General features: G+C 50.5%; 1 protein-coding gene across 1 annotated transcript in view; it reads right to left on the bottom strand.

Moving 5' to 3' along the window:
- The window catches only part of LRRK1 (leucine rich repeat kinase 1), a 99,982-nt gene that overhangs the window by 42,933 nt on the left and 40,143 nt on the right, over positions 1-16,906 (bottom strand). The window contains exons 8-13 of the mRNA XM_025199561.1: positions 7,866-8,092; positions 7,371-7,498; positions 6,954-7,117; positions 5,736-5,873; positions 3,228-3,340; positions 1,993-2,069 (exon numbers count right to left, since the gene is read on the bottom strand). Of these exons, the coding sequence (XP_025055346.1) occupies positions 1,993-2,069; positions 3,228-3,340; positions 5,736-5,873; positions 6,954-7,117; positions 7,371-7,498; positions 7,866-8,092 (847 nt within the window). The remainder of the gene's footprint in view (positions 1-1,992; positions 2,070-3,227; positions 3,341-5,735; positions 5,874-6,953; positions 7,118-7,370; positions 7,499-7,865; positions 8,093-16,906) is intronic.

Here is a 16,906-nt window from a genome sequence, read left to right as displayed (position 1 = left end):
CCTGCTGATGGCACTGCACTCACCTTTCTACCCATGTTTTGCCTTTTCTTTTTTTATTTTCTAAATAGCAAAGAGGAATCTCTTCCTCACAGAAGGGATTTGCACCCCTGGGCTGGATGCCCACATTGCATGCTGGATACTGGACACCACCTCCTGCTTCTGCAGAGGAAATTTTGCAAGTGTACTGAGATGAGATTACTACATGGGCAAGGGATCCATTCTCACTAGGAGGTCCAGGTGAGTGTCCAAATGGGTCTCTGCCTTCCAAGTGTACCATCTGGGGCCCCTGATCAACTATAACTGCACCACAGCTTCAATGGAAAGCTAATCCTAAATGTTCTTCATACGAGGCAAAGCAGGAGAAAGAATGCTTGCAAGAGCTCGCTGCCGAATGACACCTCCTCCTCCTCGCTCACAGTCCCACTTACTGCGATCAGATCCCAAAAGTGCGTCTCGGGCATCTAAATTCTATTCCGCTCGTCTATGCAAGTCCCTCAGCACTTGCTCAGTCAGCACCTCCCACAGCTCATTAAAGCCCTGAGTGCCTTGAAGCAAAAACAGACAGAAAAGAGGAGCAAATTGCTCCCACCAAGATCAGGCATCAGCATGGAGATCTGCAAGTGGTCTTTTGATCTTTGCAGGGTTCATAGATTCATAGATTGTAGTCGGAAGGGATCACAAAGGATCATCGTGTCCGACCCCCTGCCAGGAAAGAGGACCGAGGTCAGACGCCCCAGCCAGGTGTCTATCAAGCCTCCTCTTGAAGACCTCCAAGTTAGGTGACAGCACCACCTCTCTTGGCAGCCCGTTCCAGATTCTGGCCACCCTTACTGTAAAAAAATTCTTCCCAATATCCAACCTGAGTCTGCTCTCCACTAGTTTGTACCCATTATTCCTAGTTACTCCCTGGGGTGCGCTAGCAAATAGCGCATCTCCAATTCCCTGCTGTCCTCCCTTGCTAAACTTATAGGCGGCTACAAGGTCTCTCCTCGGACGTCTTTTGTGGAGGTTGAAGAGATCCAGATCCCTCAACCTCCCCTTGTAGGGTCTTGCATGGAGGCCACTAATCATACGAGTGGCCTCCTCTGGACCCTCTCCAGATTCTCCATGTCCCTCTTGAAGTGCAGCACCCAGAACTGGACACAGTACTCCACCCGCGGCCTGACCAGTGCTGCATAGAGGGGGAGCATCACCTCCCTCGATCTGTTGGTCATGCATCTGCTAATGCCCAAAGAGGTGCGATTGGCTTTGTTGATGGCTTCGTTGCGCTGCCGGCTCATGTTCATCTTGGAGTCAACTGTGACTCCAAGATCCCTCTCAGTCGCTGAGCTCCTGAGGAGGTCATCCTCCAACCTGTAGGTGTGCTGGGGATTCCTCCTCTCTAGGTGGAGCACCTTGCATTTATCTTTGTTGAATTGCATCCTATTTCATTCTGCTCACTGATCCAACCTGTCCAGATCGGCCTGTATCTGCTCCCTGTCTTTCAGTGTGTTAACTTCGCCCCATAACTTGGTATCATCTGTGAACTTGGAGAGGGTGCTCTCCACGCCCTCGTCCAAATCGCTGATGAAGATATTAAATAACACCGGGTTTTACCTATAGCGCTCAGAAGATTCCCCCAAATGCAAACCTTCAATGTGAGACAAGCAGTTCAGGACAAAACCCACTTTGCTAACTCAGCCACGGAGACAAAGGTGATGCCACTAAATACCAGTTAGCTTCCCTGGGTCAGTGTAGCAAGGACTGGCCAGACTGACTTCCCAAGCACATTCTTTAGCCACACAGGCAGTCCATCCCACCATGTTCCTCATGATTCCTCATGAATCATGATGTTTTCATGATTAAACATTTTCTTCTTGCTTAAATGCCACTGGCAGCCAAACTTATAATGACCCCTTCTCAGCCAGACTCCACAGCCCTGTCTCTTTGCTGTCCTCTCCGCAACCTCCCTCCCTGTTCCTGGCTAGGGCAGGAGGCCGCCGTATCTCGTACCTGTCTCCATGCTTGAACGTGGTCGGCTTCTTGTAGTGAAAAATGCAATCCGCTTGGTTTTAAATCCTTCCTCGTTTCTGGGGACAAAACACAAGGTAAAGAGAAGCATGGGTCTCATGGGAGGCCATGCCTGTGGATGCACACACCAAGTCTGCAGCCACTGAGGGTTCACAGCCCCTCGTGTGATTTCAGAGCACGTTTACTGGTGCAGGACAGAAGGGCGTCAGCCACAGAGATCAGCGTAGATCCAATGCCACCAACAGTAGCGGCTATTGGGACCCAAGGTTCCCGGTTTGGACTCCACAGCGCCCTTCCCCTTGCAATGCTTGGGGCTCTGGGACACTCGGTTGCTTCCCCTGTGAAAAGCACACTTAGCCTTGTGCTTTATGAGCATCAAGGGTAAATGAGCTGCCAGGCAGCACATTGAACAAGCTTCCTGGAGAGTCTGGAGAGCAGCACAGCTGCCTTTCTGGTAACAGAGAGAGCCCCTCTGATGCGATAAATCAAGAGTAACGCTGCAGAAATGCATGGAGACTCCTTTAGAGCAGTGCTGTATCCCTGCTGGTTGACCAGGTGGATCATGAGGACTCCCGAACAGCTGCTGGGTGTGCATTTGCATGGGGAGCACAACATGCCTATAGGTGCCTCTAGAGAAGGGACTAGGCCTACAGGTGTGCATAACCCACACCCTTTCCAAATGGAAAAATATCACTTCACATTCCCCTCACCTCTTCTGAAGAGCCCGCATGATCTGTCTGCTCTGTGAACCGACAGCCTGTTGCATGCATGGACTCCCAAGCTGAAATCAAGTGGCTGAATATTTATGGGTCAGATATGCCCCGCCACAAATAAGCATTCATAAAGATAACGCTCTCACTAGCAGAAGGAAGATTCCGCAGGTATTATTTCATGCATTACTTGTAAGTAATGTAGTGTATGCCAAGGAGATCGACTGATATGTTTTCATTGCCATAAGTATATAAAACATGAGGAAGAGAGGTGGTTCATACTCCACAGACAACTTTACATTATGTATAGCAAGAGGCAAGGATTTCTGTGGGTGATATATTTTATTGGACCAACTGCATAGTTGGAAAAGACATGTTATATGTAGATAATTCATCCACTAGGTCCATAAAAGCACTGGCGCTTTCTACACAAGGCAAGGGACTGGTGTTACTGGCAGCCTTGGTTTCCCTCGTAGCTCTAACACAAACTGAAAAAGAAAATCTTACTTTCCGAGCTGATTCCTGGACAGATCCAGGGACTTGAGCTGTCTACAAGTCCACTTCTCTTGAGAAGGCAGCGCCGCCAGCTGATTTCCCAACAGCTTCAGAGACACCAAAGCCTGAAAGTAAAATATCCGGCCCTTAGGAAAAGCAATCCATCAAACAGGCAGGAAGAGACGTGGTTAGCAGGGCTGCTGAAACTGCACAGAAATGAAGGCAGCTAACTAGAGACGCACTTTCTAGCATACAAACATATCCTCTTTTATCTTTCTGCAGCACATACGCTGACTGCACCTCTTCTACAAAGCTGTGTGTGTTAGCTCAGTGCTATTACCCACTTATTTGCTGAAGGACTCAAGTAGAAATTATAAACCTAAAGGGAAACTTTATCTGGATTCTTAACAGAATATTCCCAAGTGGAAAATTTGTCATATGTTTGCCAGTGGGATTACATACACATATGGATTAATATATGAATAGGTTCAGATGAGACAAAAGTCAGTCTCAAATAAGTTTCAAATACAAAAATAGGAGCTCTCTGTGCTGGAGGAATTGAGCTCCTACTCTTATCTGTTGTTTAGACAGCAAAGCAAAAGAATGTGCATTTACTTTTCGCTGTCTAGACCGGCGATGCTCAACTTTCTGGCCCTGCTGGCCAGGTGAGTGGTGTGGGGCTGGTCCTGTATGCCAGAATCAGGCCTGTGGCTGGATCAGGTCTGGCACAGCCCTGGCTAGTCCCCAAGCCATGCATTATCCCCATGTGCCAGAATCAGACCACTGGGCCCTGTACGGATCCCACACGCTGGGACTGGTGCCCCAGGGCCCTGCAACACCTCTGTCTAGCATGTGCACCGGGATCAGAGCCCTGATGTCCCCATGCTTCCTCCATCCAGCCCCATGTGCTGGGATTGGGCCTCATGCCATCCTGTGTGCCCAATTCAGCAAGCAGAGACACAGACTGTGGATGACAGTGCCAGGGGCCAGGTCTGGCCTGGAGGCCAGGGGTTGGGTACCTCTGGTCTATAATATCTGGTTACTTTTCTCCCTGACTTAAGACTGGACATTGAAACTTGACAGGTCGATTCCACTTCTGCTTCTTATGCATTACATCATACCATGTAGACAGGATTCAACGCTGAATACTATACAGCTTCACTACAGCACACAGTATGATGAACTGTATCCTATAAAGGCCAAATTCTCTACTACCATAACTCCGTGAAAGTTAATACGCTGCAGCCAAAGTAAATGGAGTGATGCCAGCCGAGACTTTGTATTGGAGATGCGGTGAATGAGGGAGATGAATGCAACGTGGTTGCAGCAGACTTGGCAGCTGAGCAGAACAGTATTTAATGTGCAACATACTCCCTCCAGTGACAGCTCAGGGTGCTGCAGGGCCGTTACTGCTAGAAAGAGCCAACCAAATGCACAGTAATATGGACTATTAGAGGAGCCCTTGGAAGGAACGATGGGAGACGCATGTCCAATCAACTTTAAGGCAAGAAGTAATTCTGAGCAAAAGGCCTTTGAAGAAGTACATACAAATTAGCCATAAAGCCTTCTCTCCATCTCCCTCCACGTACAGCTTCTGTCAAAATTGCCCTCTACCCGTACAGCTTCTGTCAAAATTGCCCTATCCTCGGTTTCAGCACCAGTCAGACCATAGGACTCAACCTCCACCTTGCACTCTGGGCCAAGTTCCCTGCAAGCATCAGCACAGGCTTTCCAAGTGAGGGAGCTCTCCCGTGACCAGGTGTCAGACTTCTACTGCTGGGCTGGAGGATGAAGCACCAGGATGTACTAACTCGGTGCGATTGAGCTGTGGGATGCAGAGACAAATGCAAGCCACGTGTCCCAGGCAAGCCTGTGCTTCTACCTTCCCAGGAGAGTTCAAGCTGGAGCCCTGGGAGATGGAGGCCACATTTGCATGCACGTCTAAGGGAATGCTGGTTACTTGTTCTTGACTGGGGCTGGCCAGCGAGTGTGAATAACACCAAGGCTCTAGTATTCACTGTCACTTCATGTACTTGGAGAAAGACCAGTTGAGCCCTGTGTAGTCCTGGTCATTGCAGCGCACCCAAACCCAAGGTGCAGGCAGCCCAGCTGAGGGGGCAGGGATGTTCTTACTCGGGGGCACAGGTGTATCATGTGGATCACAGCTGGCTAGCTGGGAACACTTGCCACCTTTCTATTTTATCTGAATAAGCCTAAAGACCCAGAGACAGGAGCTGCCATCATTAACTAGGGCGGGGTGGCCAACCTATGGCACAAGTGTGTGGCACATAGCAGACCAGGGAAGGGACAGGCAGCACAGCAGCAGACTGGGCAGCAGGGAGCAGAAAGTAGATCAGCAGATCACTCAGTGAGCACAGGACATGAAGCAGAAATCAGAGCAGCAGATCAGGCAGGGGAAAGGAATTGGAGTGGCGCACACCCACATGCACACGCATGCACACCATTCTAATGAGGCTAAGCTACTGGAACAGATGAAGGCAATGAACGTTTTACACTTACCTCAAGCTGGAAGAGCCCCTGAGGAACTTCTTTTAATGCATTTTCAGAAAAATCCACCTCTTTCAGGTGATTTTTCCAGAAAATAGTGAAGGTGTCTGGGAGGGACTGCAGGGCATTCCTAGCTGCTTTACAGCATTTCTGGAAGCACAAAGGAAAAAGATGCTCAGCAGAGTAAAGAACCCCGAGACGCGACTCTCTGGAAACAGGCTGATTGGGTGTTGCATGGTTTGTGTGTGGATACGGTGTGAATACAGTGGATTTCTGCAAGCTTCCTAGCGCTTCAAAAAAAAAAAGAAAGCTAGGTGTCACTACTACAAAATGAAGGATTATGTGCACATAGGTCTGCTGTCCTGGTCCTGGACAGGTTAACACCAAGCAGCTGCTAACACATTTTGAAAGAACTTGCTCAATTGATGGGCAAATTTCTTTTTAAAAATATGTATTTAAATGTTATTTGAAAGAACAGCATCACTTACTCTGCCCCTGACACATGCATTTAAACAAGATGCTCCTTGTTCTTTTATCATTATCCAGATGAAAGTGGGAGGGTTTTTGTCCTCCTGAAATACCGAAGAACTAGATGACAGTGACACAGGGGTATTAGTATGCTGTCAAAAGTCAGAGACGTTGCTAGCCATGTTAGTCTGAAGTCGAGCAAAAGGCAGGGCAGATTTGCACCTTAGTGACTAACGGAATAGTATGTGTATGTGTATGCGGACAGAAAGACAGACGGATGGACAGAGAGACGACACACGCTTTTGTGGGCTGTAGCCCGCTCCATCAGATGCTTCAGCCCACAAAAGCTTGTGCTATATAGATCGATCTACTTGGCTTAGTCTATAAAGTGCAAATCTACCCTGCCTTCTACCTGTCAAAGTCAATCAAAATGAAGGCTGTGGTTTTGGTAGAATGACTCTACCCATCCTTTGGCTCATATAAGCTGGGATCACAGGTGTTTGCCTTCTCCACTTTAGAGGTACCATTGGCCTGCACTTGAACACTCACTCAAAGTAGTGGGAACAGACCTCCAAGAGACCAGCTTACAGGATCCGAAAGAGGAAGTCTCCCCAGTAGCACTGCTGCAATGGCAGAGTGGCTTTTGGGCCTCCGCACAGCAGCACTATAGCAATGCATCACGTTGCATTTCTTTGCACTGCGCCTACACACTATGGAAAGGTATACGCAGGCTTTTGTTCCTGACGGAGCCACCTGACTCACCAAGGGGCAGGCCCAGGGGTCTGGAAACACCTTCAGGTTATTTCTAGAAACATGCAGGACATTCAGGGATTTGAGGCAGCACAGAAACGCGGTGGGCAGCTCCACTAAGCGGTTGTCAGACACGTCCAGCTCTTGCAGTTTCCTCAATCCAATCCAATTAGTTGCTGGAAGATACAAAAGCATCACAAGCCTGGTGAGGGGCTGTCACTGGCAATGTTGCCTATGGAAAAAAACCTCCTGATGACATCCATGTGCTTTGGACGAGTATCCTGAGAGGTGCTAGGCACCTTCGGCTACTCTTGGTTTTTATAGGTGAGGGCTTGTGGGATGAGGTAGGGGTGGAGTTGGGTCTCGCTTGCAAGATCAAACCTGGAATGGCAAATGGAAACTTGAGCTCAGTCATGGGCACACACATACTATTTTCCTCTTCAAACAGCTTCTCCATGTAATTTTTGGCAGCAAGGAGTTTCTGAAGTTTTGTGAGATGCAGGAATCCGGAGGGGAGCACGGTGAGCCTGTTCACGGAGACGTCGACCTCAAGCAACCTGTAAGAGCAGGAAGCATCCAGTAAGGCCCAAATAAAAGACACAGCCATGACCAGAGCTGTAAGACAAACATCCATTAATGGGAATATTTTGGAGCTCCCACACAACGTATGTCCTCATAAGCCATGGCAAAGAGCCATCCTTTTCAAACGTGAGAGCCCCAATAATCAACAAGGAAAAGGGTTCATAATCAAACAGCACTGAATCTTTGACCATACGGAGATAAACCCAGGTGGTCCATCAACACATTGCTCATGTACCCAGCAAGGACGTTTTTAGCCTGTCACGTCTGCTCCGCTGAGCGAACTGCGGCAGCGTTTTGCCCTTGCTCTGCTTTGAAGAAAGGGAGTGGGGAGGCCAGACCCACCTTGTACATATGATTTCGTCAGACAACTGCACGCCGGGCAGTTCTGTCAGCTGGTTGTTGGACAGGTTCAGCCTCCTGAGGTTCATCAGGCCCCACGGGATCACGGACGGGAGGGTGACCAGGCAATTGGCAGAGAGATCGAGCTCGGTGATCCGGCACGAGATGTCAATCAGCCAGTCCAAGTCCACCCAGGGCAGTCTGAGGTTCGTCCAGCTCACACGAAGAAGCTGCAGGCCCAAGAAGGAAGCAGAACCTGGGTGAATACGACCCACCCGCTTGGCAGAGATCATGTAGAGCCTGCTGCACGGCTTGGGATGCAGGCTGGGAGGTAATGCAGCTGCTCTCTGACCCAGTCACAACCCTAGCAAAGCCTGGCATCTCTGCATGGAGCAGGGGGAAAGAAACCTTCTGCATCTGGCTGGGGAGCTCCAGACCTGCTCCATGGAGGGTAAAGCAGCCTGCCATGAACAGCCCTCTCCAGAGACAGCTCCATTGAGCAGAAAGCCTGCATGGGGCTGGGCAGGACCTGAGTGTCCACACATGGAGAGTTACTGCAGACCTTCTCAGATCCTTTCGCCTGTGGATCTTGCAACCCTACTACCACGAGCCTGCCCATTACAGATGCATGAGCCAGATTTCCTCCACGTGCTCATCTCATGAGGACTTTGGTGAGAAATGTGTGTGGGGAGCGGGTACAGGGTTAAGCTCAGAATGGTCTACGCCCGAGGTAGGGCACAGACACATGACATTTGCAGCAGGGTGACTTGCAACAGGTTTGTACACCAGTATAAATGACGGTGGGATCCGGAACAGACAGATGTGCTGCTATCCCGGGGTACCTGCATGAAGCGATTGCAGAGCTTCACTCTTAGGGGACTAAGGAGCAGAAAACAGCCTGTTTGCATTAAAGGCACCCCGTGGGAGGACAAGGACCAATGGACACAAACTAACAGAAGGAAGATTTAGACCGGACGTAAGGAAGAACTTCTTTTCCGTAAGAGTAACTAGAACCTGGAACACACTCCCGGCAGAGGTGGTGCCGTCGCCATCCTTGGAGGTGTTCAAGAGGAGGCTGGATAAACACCTTGTTGAGCTAGTTTGAGCTCACTAACCTGCCTATGGCAGGGGACCGGACTTGATGAACTTCCAGGTCCCTTCCAGTCCATTGATCCCATGAACAAACGGCTACCTAAGGATAAGCTGCAGATATACGACACTTACACCAGCATGCTTCTACCTCTTTTTTTCCCCGGGGTCCTGTTAAACTGGAAGAGAGCACGTTACTCTGGTCTAAGGCCGCATGTCATAAACCCACTCCTTTTTTCAACCAGCGCAAAGGCCAATAGCAGCAGCGAGTCCTATCAGGGCGGCTGCCTACAAGGACTAAGCCCACACACTCAGTGCAGACAAGGTACCTTTGTGCAAAAAGTGCGTTGCATGGTAGGGTCACATGAGATACGCTATGTTAACTCTAATCGCACACGCACACACATACACACACATGCACACGCACCCGGCCCAATATTCCCGGGAGGGACAAGCACTCAAGGAGGTTTCCTGGAGAGGGAAATGAGCAGCAATACAATCAGGCTTATCAATGATCAGCTGTTTGCTAGCATGGTAATATTTACACACCTATCATTCTTCACCATCAACAGCTCCACTTTAGGGGGTGATTCAGAGGCATCGCTGAGATAAGGGGTAATGAGTATGGAAAGAGTATGCAAATAATACTTTGTGTTGTTAAATACAAATGGGGACGAACAGTGCGCACCTTTTATGATCAGAGCAGCAGCAGCCCCATTGCTACGTAACTTCGCACTGAGGCTTGTGACGTGAGGACAAGAATATTGTATCCTTTTAAAAAAATAAATCTGGAAATCACTAAGACTATGAAGTTGGGAAAATGCCACCGCCTAAAATCATTCACCAAAGGAGCATTTCCAGAAGTATCTAAGTCCCATCGACCTGCACAGAGACTTTTGAAACTGGGACACAGATGCTTTGGGAGCAGTTCCCCCAAGAGTGGTTTCACAAGCTCAAACTCTTTGAGGTCCTGAAGATCCAGGCTTGTTGGAGTGACCCTTTACATCACCGCCAGGAGGCAGCAAGGAACTGATCCGCTACTTTCATTTCCTTTTAGGGGCTAAATTTACAGCTCTGTCCTTTTTGAACCCTGCATTTCAAATGAAAAGGAAGTAAAAAAGGGCATTTCAGGGTGATCTGGAACTCAAAATTCGAGGTAAAGAAGAACCAGTGGGTAGGAAAGAGGAAATCTTTAACACTTCCAAGTGTAAGGTGCTCCATCTGGGGGCAAACAACCCTCAACATACGCACAGGCTCGGAGGTGACCGCCCAACTTGCACCATGGCCAAAAGGGACATAGGGGTAATGACTGACCACTGCATGAACATGAGCCAGCAGTGTGATGCGGTGGTCAGCAGGGCAAACACCACGCTGGCATGCATTAACCATTGCATCTCATGCAAAACTAAGGAAGTGATACTCCCACTGCACTCAGTGCTGGCAAGACCGCAGCTGGAGCACTGCGTCTGGTTCTGGGCGCCGCGCTTCAACAAGGACGTGCAAAAACTTGAGACAGTCCAGAAAAGAGCCACTTGTATGATCAGGGACTTGCAAGGCAAGCCATGGGAGGAAAAGCTAAGGGACTGGGCCTCTTCAGCCTAAAGAAGAGAAGGCTGAGAGGGGACTTGGTAGTGGTTTACTGCTACATCAGAGGAGTGCATCAGGAGCTCGGTGAACAGCTGTTCACTAGGGCACCCCTGGGGACCAGGACCAATGGATACAAACTCCTGGAAGGCCTCTTCAGGCTTAGCACCAGGAAAACCCCCTTCACAGTCAGGGTGTCTAGACTGTGGAATAAACTCCCTCCAGAGGTGATGCAGTCACCTACGCTGGAGGTTTGCAAGAGGAGACTGGACAGTCCCCTCGCTGGGGTCACTTGACCCCAGTTGTCTTCCTGCCTAGAGTTGGGGTGGAGCTAGCCCTGATGATCTCAAGGTCCCTTCCAGCCCCTAACGATCTATGAATCTATGAACTCAACATGAAAAGCTTTGCACAGTAATACCTAGTAGCAATAACATGCAGCATGTGCATACGCTTTTATGCATGCAGTCCTTTACAAATGTTCAGTACTGCAACCCCAAGGCAATACTATCGAAGCAGGAAGGAAAGTATTGCTTTTCCCATTATAAAGACAGAGAGGACAAGTGACTTGCTTGAAGCAAGTCATACCGTGATGCCGTGCGGCTGTAGTGCCTGGTACGTACTCTGTGTTACAACCAGATCTGCTCTGATCCCACCAACTGGGATGAATGCCTTAAGGATCTGAAGCAGGGATTCCTACATTTACAGCACAACCCCAGAACTGTAGCCACTCAAATCAACAAAGCCAGACGTAGACCTCGCTCCAACCTGCTACACTATCAAGCCCAGAACAAGGACAACAGAGTCCCCCTGGTCGTCACCTGCAGCACCTGCCTTCAACACATTGTTGGTGACCTCCAACCCCTCCTGGAAAAGGATGACCATCTCAAGGTAGCCGTGGCGGCAAACCTGCCCTGACTTACAGGCAGTCCCCCAACCTCAAACTGTTTCTCAAACAACGGGCTAACGAACTCCCATCCTCATGGAGGCACCAGGCCTTGCAATGGGCCCAAATGCCTACCACAGCAATACTGACTGCACCATCACTGGACCTTCTTTTTTTGTATGGTGGCAGATACCAGCTTCCAAATCTAAGAGTCACATGGTAAGCAGGTGATGGTGTATATGATGCTGGTAGAGTTGCAGGTGAATGAACCTTGGGTGTTGTACTCCTTGTGACTAGGTCCAGTGTTCGGACTTTGGATCCGATCCAACAGGGTCATGCTCGACATGAGGGAACACCTGGACAGGTAAATTTGACGACGTTCCTCCCAGGTTACCATTTCAGTATGAACACAGGGATACTTGGCTCTGAAACCTGTTGGACTTAGATCTACACTACAGCTTGCCTGCTGCATACCAGCAAGCCCTGCCAGCTTCGCCATCATTCACACCAGGGGCGGCAAATGTACAGCCTGCAGAGCTAAGGGAGGTCACGGCACAGCCTGCCACAGCACTGGGGCCACTGGGCCCCACTGGACATGGCTGTCGGTGGCAGGAGGGCAAGCGAGGGCTGTGCTGACATGGCCACGTTCACCCCACAGCCACGTGACCTATTGGCACTGTTGCAAGAAGCAATCACTTGCCCTGCTGCCTCTCCTGCCATGCACTGGATCCGCTGCCACCAACCTGGATGTGCTCTGTTGCCACCACTGTGCTTGACCCCAAAGGGCCATCCAAGCAGATGGGCACTGCTAGAGCAAAGCAGTGCTCCAGCCATGTCCAACACGTGTCCTTTGCTACAGCTAAGAAGGGCAGGGGTGGGGGGGCAATGTGGAGCTAGTGAACCCCTCTACGCTGACTGGGGAGTCCTCAAGCAGATGGTTAAAATGCCATGGTTTCTACAGCAGGGATTCTCAATGCAGGGGTGCCACCAAATGCTTTGAAGGGTGCCTCAAAAGTGTAAGGAAATAAAAGCAGGCTCAAGCTCGTCCCTGACTAGCTAGTCCCTGATCCCCACTGCCCAGCCTGCCTGCAAGGAGGTACGCACTATAATAAATCAATGTTTTTGGTAGTGGTACCACTCAGTTTAGCTACGGAGCATGCCACGAGCCCAGGGAGGGGTGCTGTTAGGCTGCACAGGTTGAGAACCACTGCTCCACAGTACCCCCCACTCGTGTGCATAGTGGGTAAGCACTGAATTTCCTTTCCTGCATAACCCACGGCCAGTCACAGCTTGCTGCCCATGATTGACACTGGCCCAAACATCAGTTTCCTGCCCTTCGGTTAAATGCATAAACCACTGAAGTGCATAGTGCGTTTCAACCCCGCCATCGACTCTATAGCTCAGCTGCGCTGGGCAACTGCAGACTAACTGGCAACTGGAACAGCAGAGAGGAAGCAGCTGTCCACGGGCTGCTACTGGAAGCCTTGACAACAGGTAGTGGCCAGGAACTCGCTAGCTTTAGCTAGCCATTTTCAAGGCTTCCAAAAACAGCTGTGAAACACAGGGAACCGGTCAACTCCCCAGCACTGCTGTGCATTGAGCCAGGGGCACATATGTTCATTTAGGATGAGCATGCAGCCTTTTGGCCAGTCCAAGGCTATGCATCTACAAGGAGCACAGCGCCCCAGGAGCAAGGGAGTGTAGGCAGAACATCCTGGGGTCAGGATCCAGGTGCAAAACTGGCAAACACCCCCTGGTCTCCGACTCCTTCCAAAACACGGTGCCGAAGTAGTTCAGGCCCACGCGGGATTGTTATCATGTAGTGCTTTGGCATGTGTGTGGCAGTGGGAGCGCAGGGCCAGGTGCTGGCCAGTCTGGTTACGTTTAGCTTCCACTCTAGGGGATGCAGGAGGGGCACTGGGACCCCAGGGATCTCATTTCTGCTCCCGCTCTGCTGCCGACTTCTGTGTGGCCTTAGCAAGGCACTTCATCTCCCTGCAATGGGCTTCCCAGCTGTAAAATGATGACAGCAGCACTCCCCTAGCTCATGGGGGCAGCAGAAGGTGACATGCATTGAAGAGCAGGCAATGCTCAGCTCCTACAGCAATGAGGACCATAAAGAGCCCTAAAAAGCAGCTGCGGCAGTGACGAGGGCAGGTTACCGTAGGTAGCAGGTGAGGCCGCTGCAGCCCCTGGACTGTGCTGGAGAGCCTGCTCCCTCTTGGGCACCAAGGCATGCCTGCCCTGCATTCCCTACCACGTGGCCTGCGGAAAAGGAAGTGCATGGATTTAGGCAGTGAAGCCAGCAGGGCAGCCATGGCGCACCACTGAAGCAGGGGCTGATGGGTAATGGTGACTGTCACTTGCTCCAACCCCACTTTCCCTGATTGTGTGTCATACACTGAAAAAAATACAGCGTCATGACCCTGAGCTATTTATTGCTGTAGAAGGAGATCTGTAGTACCATTGCAGAGGCCCAGCTGAGGCTTCTAAGGTCACATAAAAAACCCAGTTTCCACTGAAATGAAGAGGAATTGGGCATGCAGATATTCCAGCCATCCTTGAAAATCTCAGCATCCTGCTTCTTGCACCGATTTGCTTCAGTCTCAAAGTCAAACTCACAAAGCATCTCATATTTGAGCCCTGGAAGCTTGAGGTAAGGGTCAGATCTTCCTTGTCTGATATAAGCCGGCAGGGCCAAACTCATCCTTGGGCTGAGTATGTGGAAGCCAACAGCGTTACACCAGAGATGGACAGGACCCAGGTTAAATCATGACATGCTGAAACAAGCCTCAACTGTGATGCCAGCTGGAGAGATCCAACGATTACCTCCTGTGACTTCCCTGGGAGTCAGCCATCTCCAACGCTGGACTCCTCTCTGCTGGATGTGGTCAGCCAGTCCCGCAGCGCGGGTCGGAAATAGGTGCCCTTTAAAATCAAAGCTGCTGCAAACAGCTGCCATCGCACGCGGCTCTTTGCTGAGGCCATATGTACTCCCTGCTGGCTCACAAACCCTCATCTTTACCGGGGCATGGCCCAGCCCTGCAACGGAGCTGAGTTCTCACGTATTCTTCTAGTGGCTCCAGAGAAAGTGTACCATGCTCTCAAGGGGGACGGGGTGCTGTGCAGGCTCACTGGTTTCGATAAGAGCAATACAATCTTCCCTTTGTCTCCGACGGTAAGAACCTCTTACCCATAGGACCCCTTCCAAGCCCTGCAAACTAATTAGGCCTGGGCAGGAGGAGCTTGCTGCTTCTAGATGAAAGATGCGGACGGTTCCACGATGGATGCACAGTCAATGGAATATGTTCGCTAACTGGCTGGACTTTGCTACTTGTCCTGATCTGTAATTTCCTTTCTGTCTTGGCAAGGCACTAGCTGCTTGACTGTGCAGACAAACACCATTCTCCTGCTGGGCCAGGGGATTCCAGTCGACTCACTCCTGGTGAGGAAAAGGGATTTACGGGAAACCAAAATAGTCTGGGAAGGTCTTGGAAATGAACCAAGAGGCGCCTTCATCGGCTACATCAACGGATCCATTCTGGTCCAGTCACCTGGCACTCTCACCGCGGGTCAGAGTCGACTGTCAGGAATGCAAGTGCCAATCTGGAGGGACACACGCAAGCACAAACACACACATGCACCCATCCTCCATCCTGGCACAAGCCTCCTTCAGGAAAAGCACAGCCATTCCTTTGGCTCCTTTCATCTTCATAATGAAAAAAAAAGCCCCCTGCTGCTGTGTGGGGCTGGAAAGTTAAATATATCTGCTGGCTGCCTGGACTGCCTGAGTGCCTGGAGCGTGCTACAGCGCAGGGAGTATTTTGGCCATTGAGAGTGGAGCGCTTCCTCTCTTGATGGGGACGTGGGAGGGGGATTTTTATGTTAGGAGAAAAGAGGAACAGACATGAGAAAAAATGAGAAACGGTTCCTCTCGTCCATGTGAAAGGGCAAGCCACTGCCCTCTGTCTGAAGCATGGCAGGTGAAAGCAAGCCATGCCAGAGAGCGTTAGGGCCGGCTGAGCGCTACAGCCCACACAGACAGGCTGCCCTAACACTAAAATCACACGTGCTGGGGGGAAATCTGTGACCGTGCAAGCCTTTCCGGGGGCTCCAGTGGTCTCAGGGAGCTCCTGCAAAGCAATTCTGGAGCAACTCTGCAAAGCAACTCTGGAGCAGCTTCCCTCTGCTCGCCCCCAAAACCCAGAACCTGGTTTTGAGTCCTGGACTGCTATTCAAATATTGGGTGGAGCACACCGGGTGGCAATGACAGATCCTCCGATACCAAGAGGCTGCCACAGGGTCTGGTGCCAGATCAGACACTGCCTCTGTTCTGGTTGCTATTGTCTAACTCTTGACTTGAAATCAGCCGGAGGGAGAACAGGCTCCTTGCTCTGTCCTTCCTGGAGTTATACAGCCAACCATCCCTAGTGAGCACGGCAGTTAAGGACAAGATAAAGTTTAGTACATGCCAAAAGTGCATCTCCGAACTGGTGCTCTCCAATGTCAGGTTATTCAAAGACCCGATGTCTACAAACACATCAGACCAAATGCATCCGTCATGGAATCCTTCCGAGTCGGCGGGTTTGTGCTGCCGCTTTGAACAGAAAAACCTAAAATACACCTCGTATAAAAATATATGGTAACCACGAGAAACTGTGTCAAGGAGCTGGCTTTCGCACAGGCCTCTTCTGGCCAATGGCTCAGCTTTGCAAGCTCTTTTCTGCTTTGCACAGGACATGGCAAGAGTAAAGTGTTGAGTCATTTAGTGTGGAGCAAAGCTAGAGACTGCCAGCATGCTCACATGGAAAAACCAAGCCTGGTGCTGCAGTTCAGATACGTGTACGGAGAGGTACTCGGGTGAAAGAGCCAGGAGACTGGAAAAGCTCTCATCCACATGAGCACGTGCATACTGTTATCTCCTGGAATAAATCTGTGTCCTTTTATTCAACTGCCAACACAAGCTATGGAACAAATGCAGGCTCACGCCGCCTTCCCTCCCCCTGTACTCCCTGGGGAGCTGATTTTAAAATACTAGTGCTAGTTCCAGAGTGGAGTAAAATATTATTGATCTATAGACACTCACATGACGCTCTTGTGATACAGCCAACGTCTCCAGCCTTTTCCCATTACTTAATATGGTCCCAAAGGTTACGGGCATCCCTCCTGTCTTGAAGGTGCAGCTGGGGGCATGTAGTGGTGTGGTCACACCTCTCTTTGGCTCTGCTTTGCATACGCAGGGAGCTCTCGGAGATCACCAGCTGGGCAAATTTGGGGCAGGGGAAGCAGGGGGAAGGAGTGAACAGCGGTAGCCTCTCCCCTGGGCTATGGAACCATTCAAAAGCAGCTACTCTGGCCACAGCACGCACCGACCAGCCAAGAGCTCAGCGTTGTCCAGCAAAGCTGAAGGCCACAACTCCCTCACTCCTCTCCTGGGTCTGCCCATGGCTGCAGCCAAATGTAATTGCACGGCTAGGATTGCAGGCCA

The sequence above is a fragment of the Alligator sinensis genome, unplaced genomic scaffold, assembly GCF_000455745.1.
Source record: "Alligator sinensis unplaced genomic scaffold, ASM45574v1 scaffold210_2, whole genome shotgun sequence".
Classification (NCBI taxonomy): Eukaryota; Metazoa; Chordata; order Crocodylia; family Alligatoridae; genus Alligator; species Alligator sinensis.
Note: the sequence above shows the minus strand (reverse complement) of the source record. Positions and strands in the feature narration are given on the sequence as shown.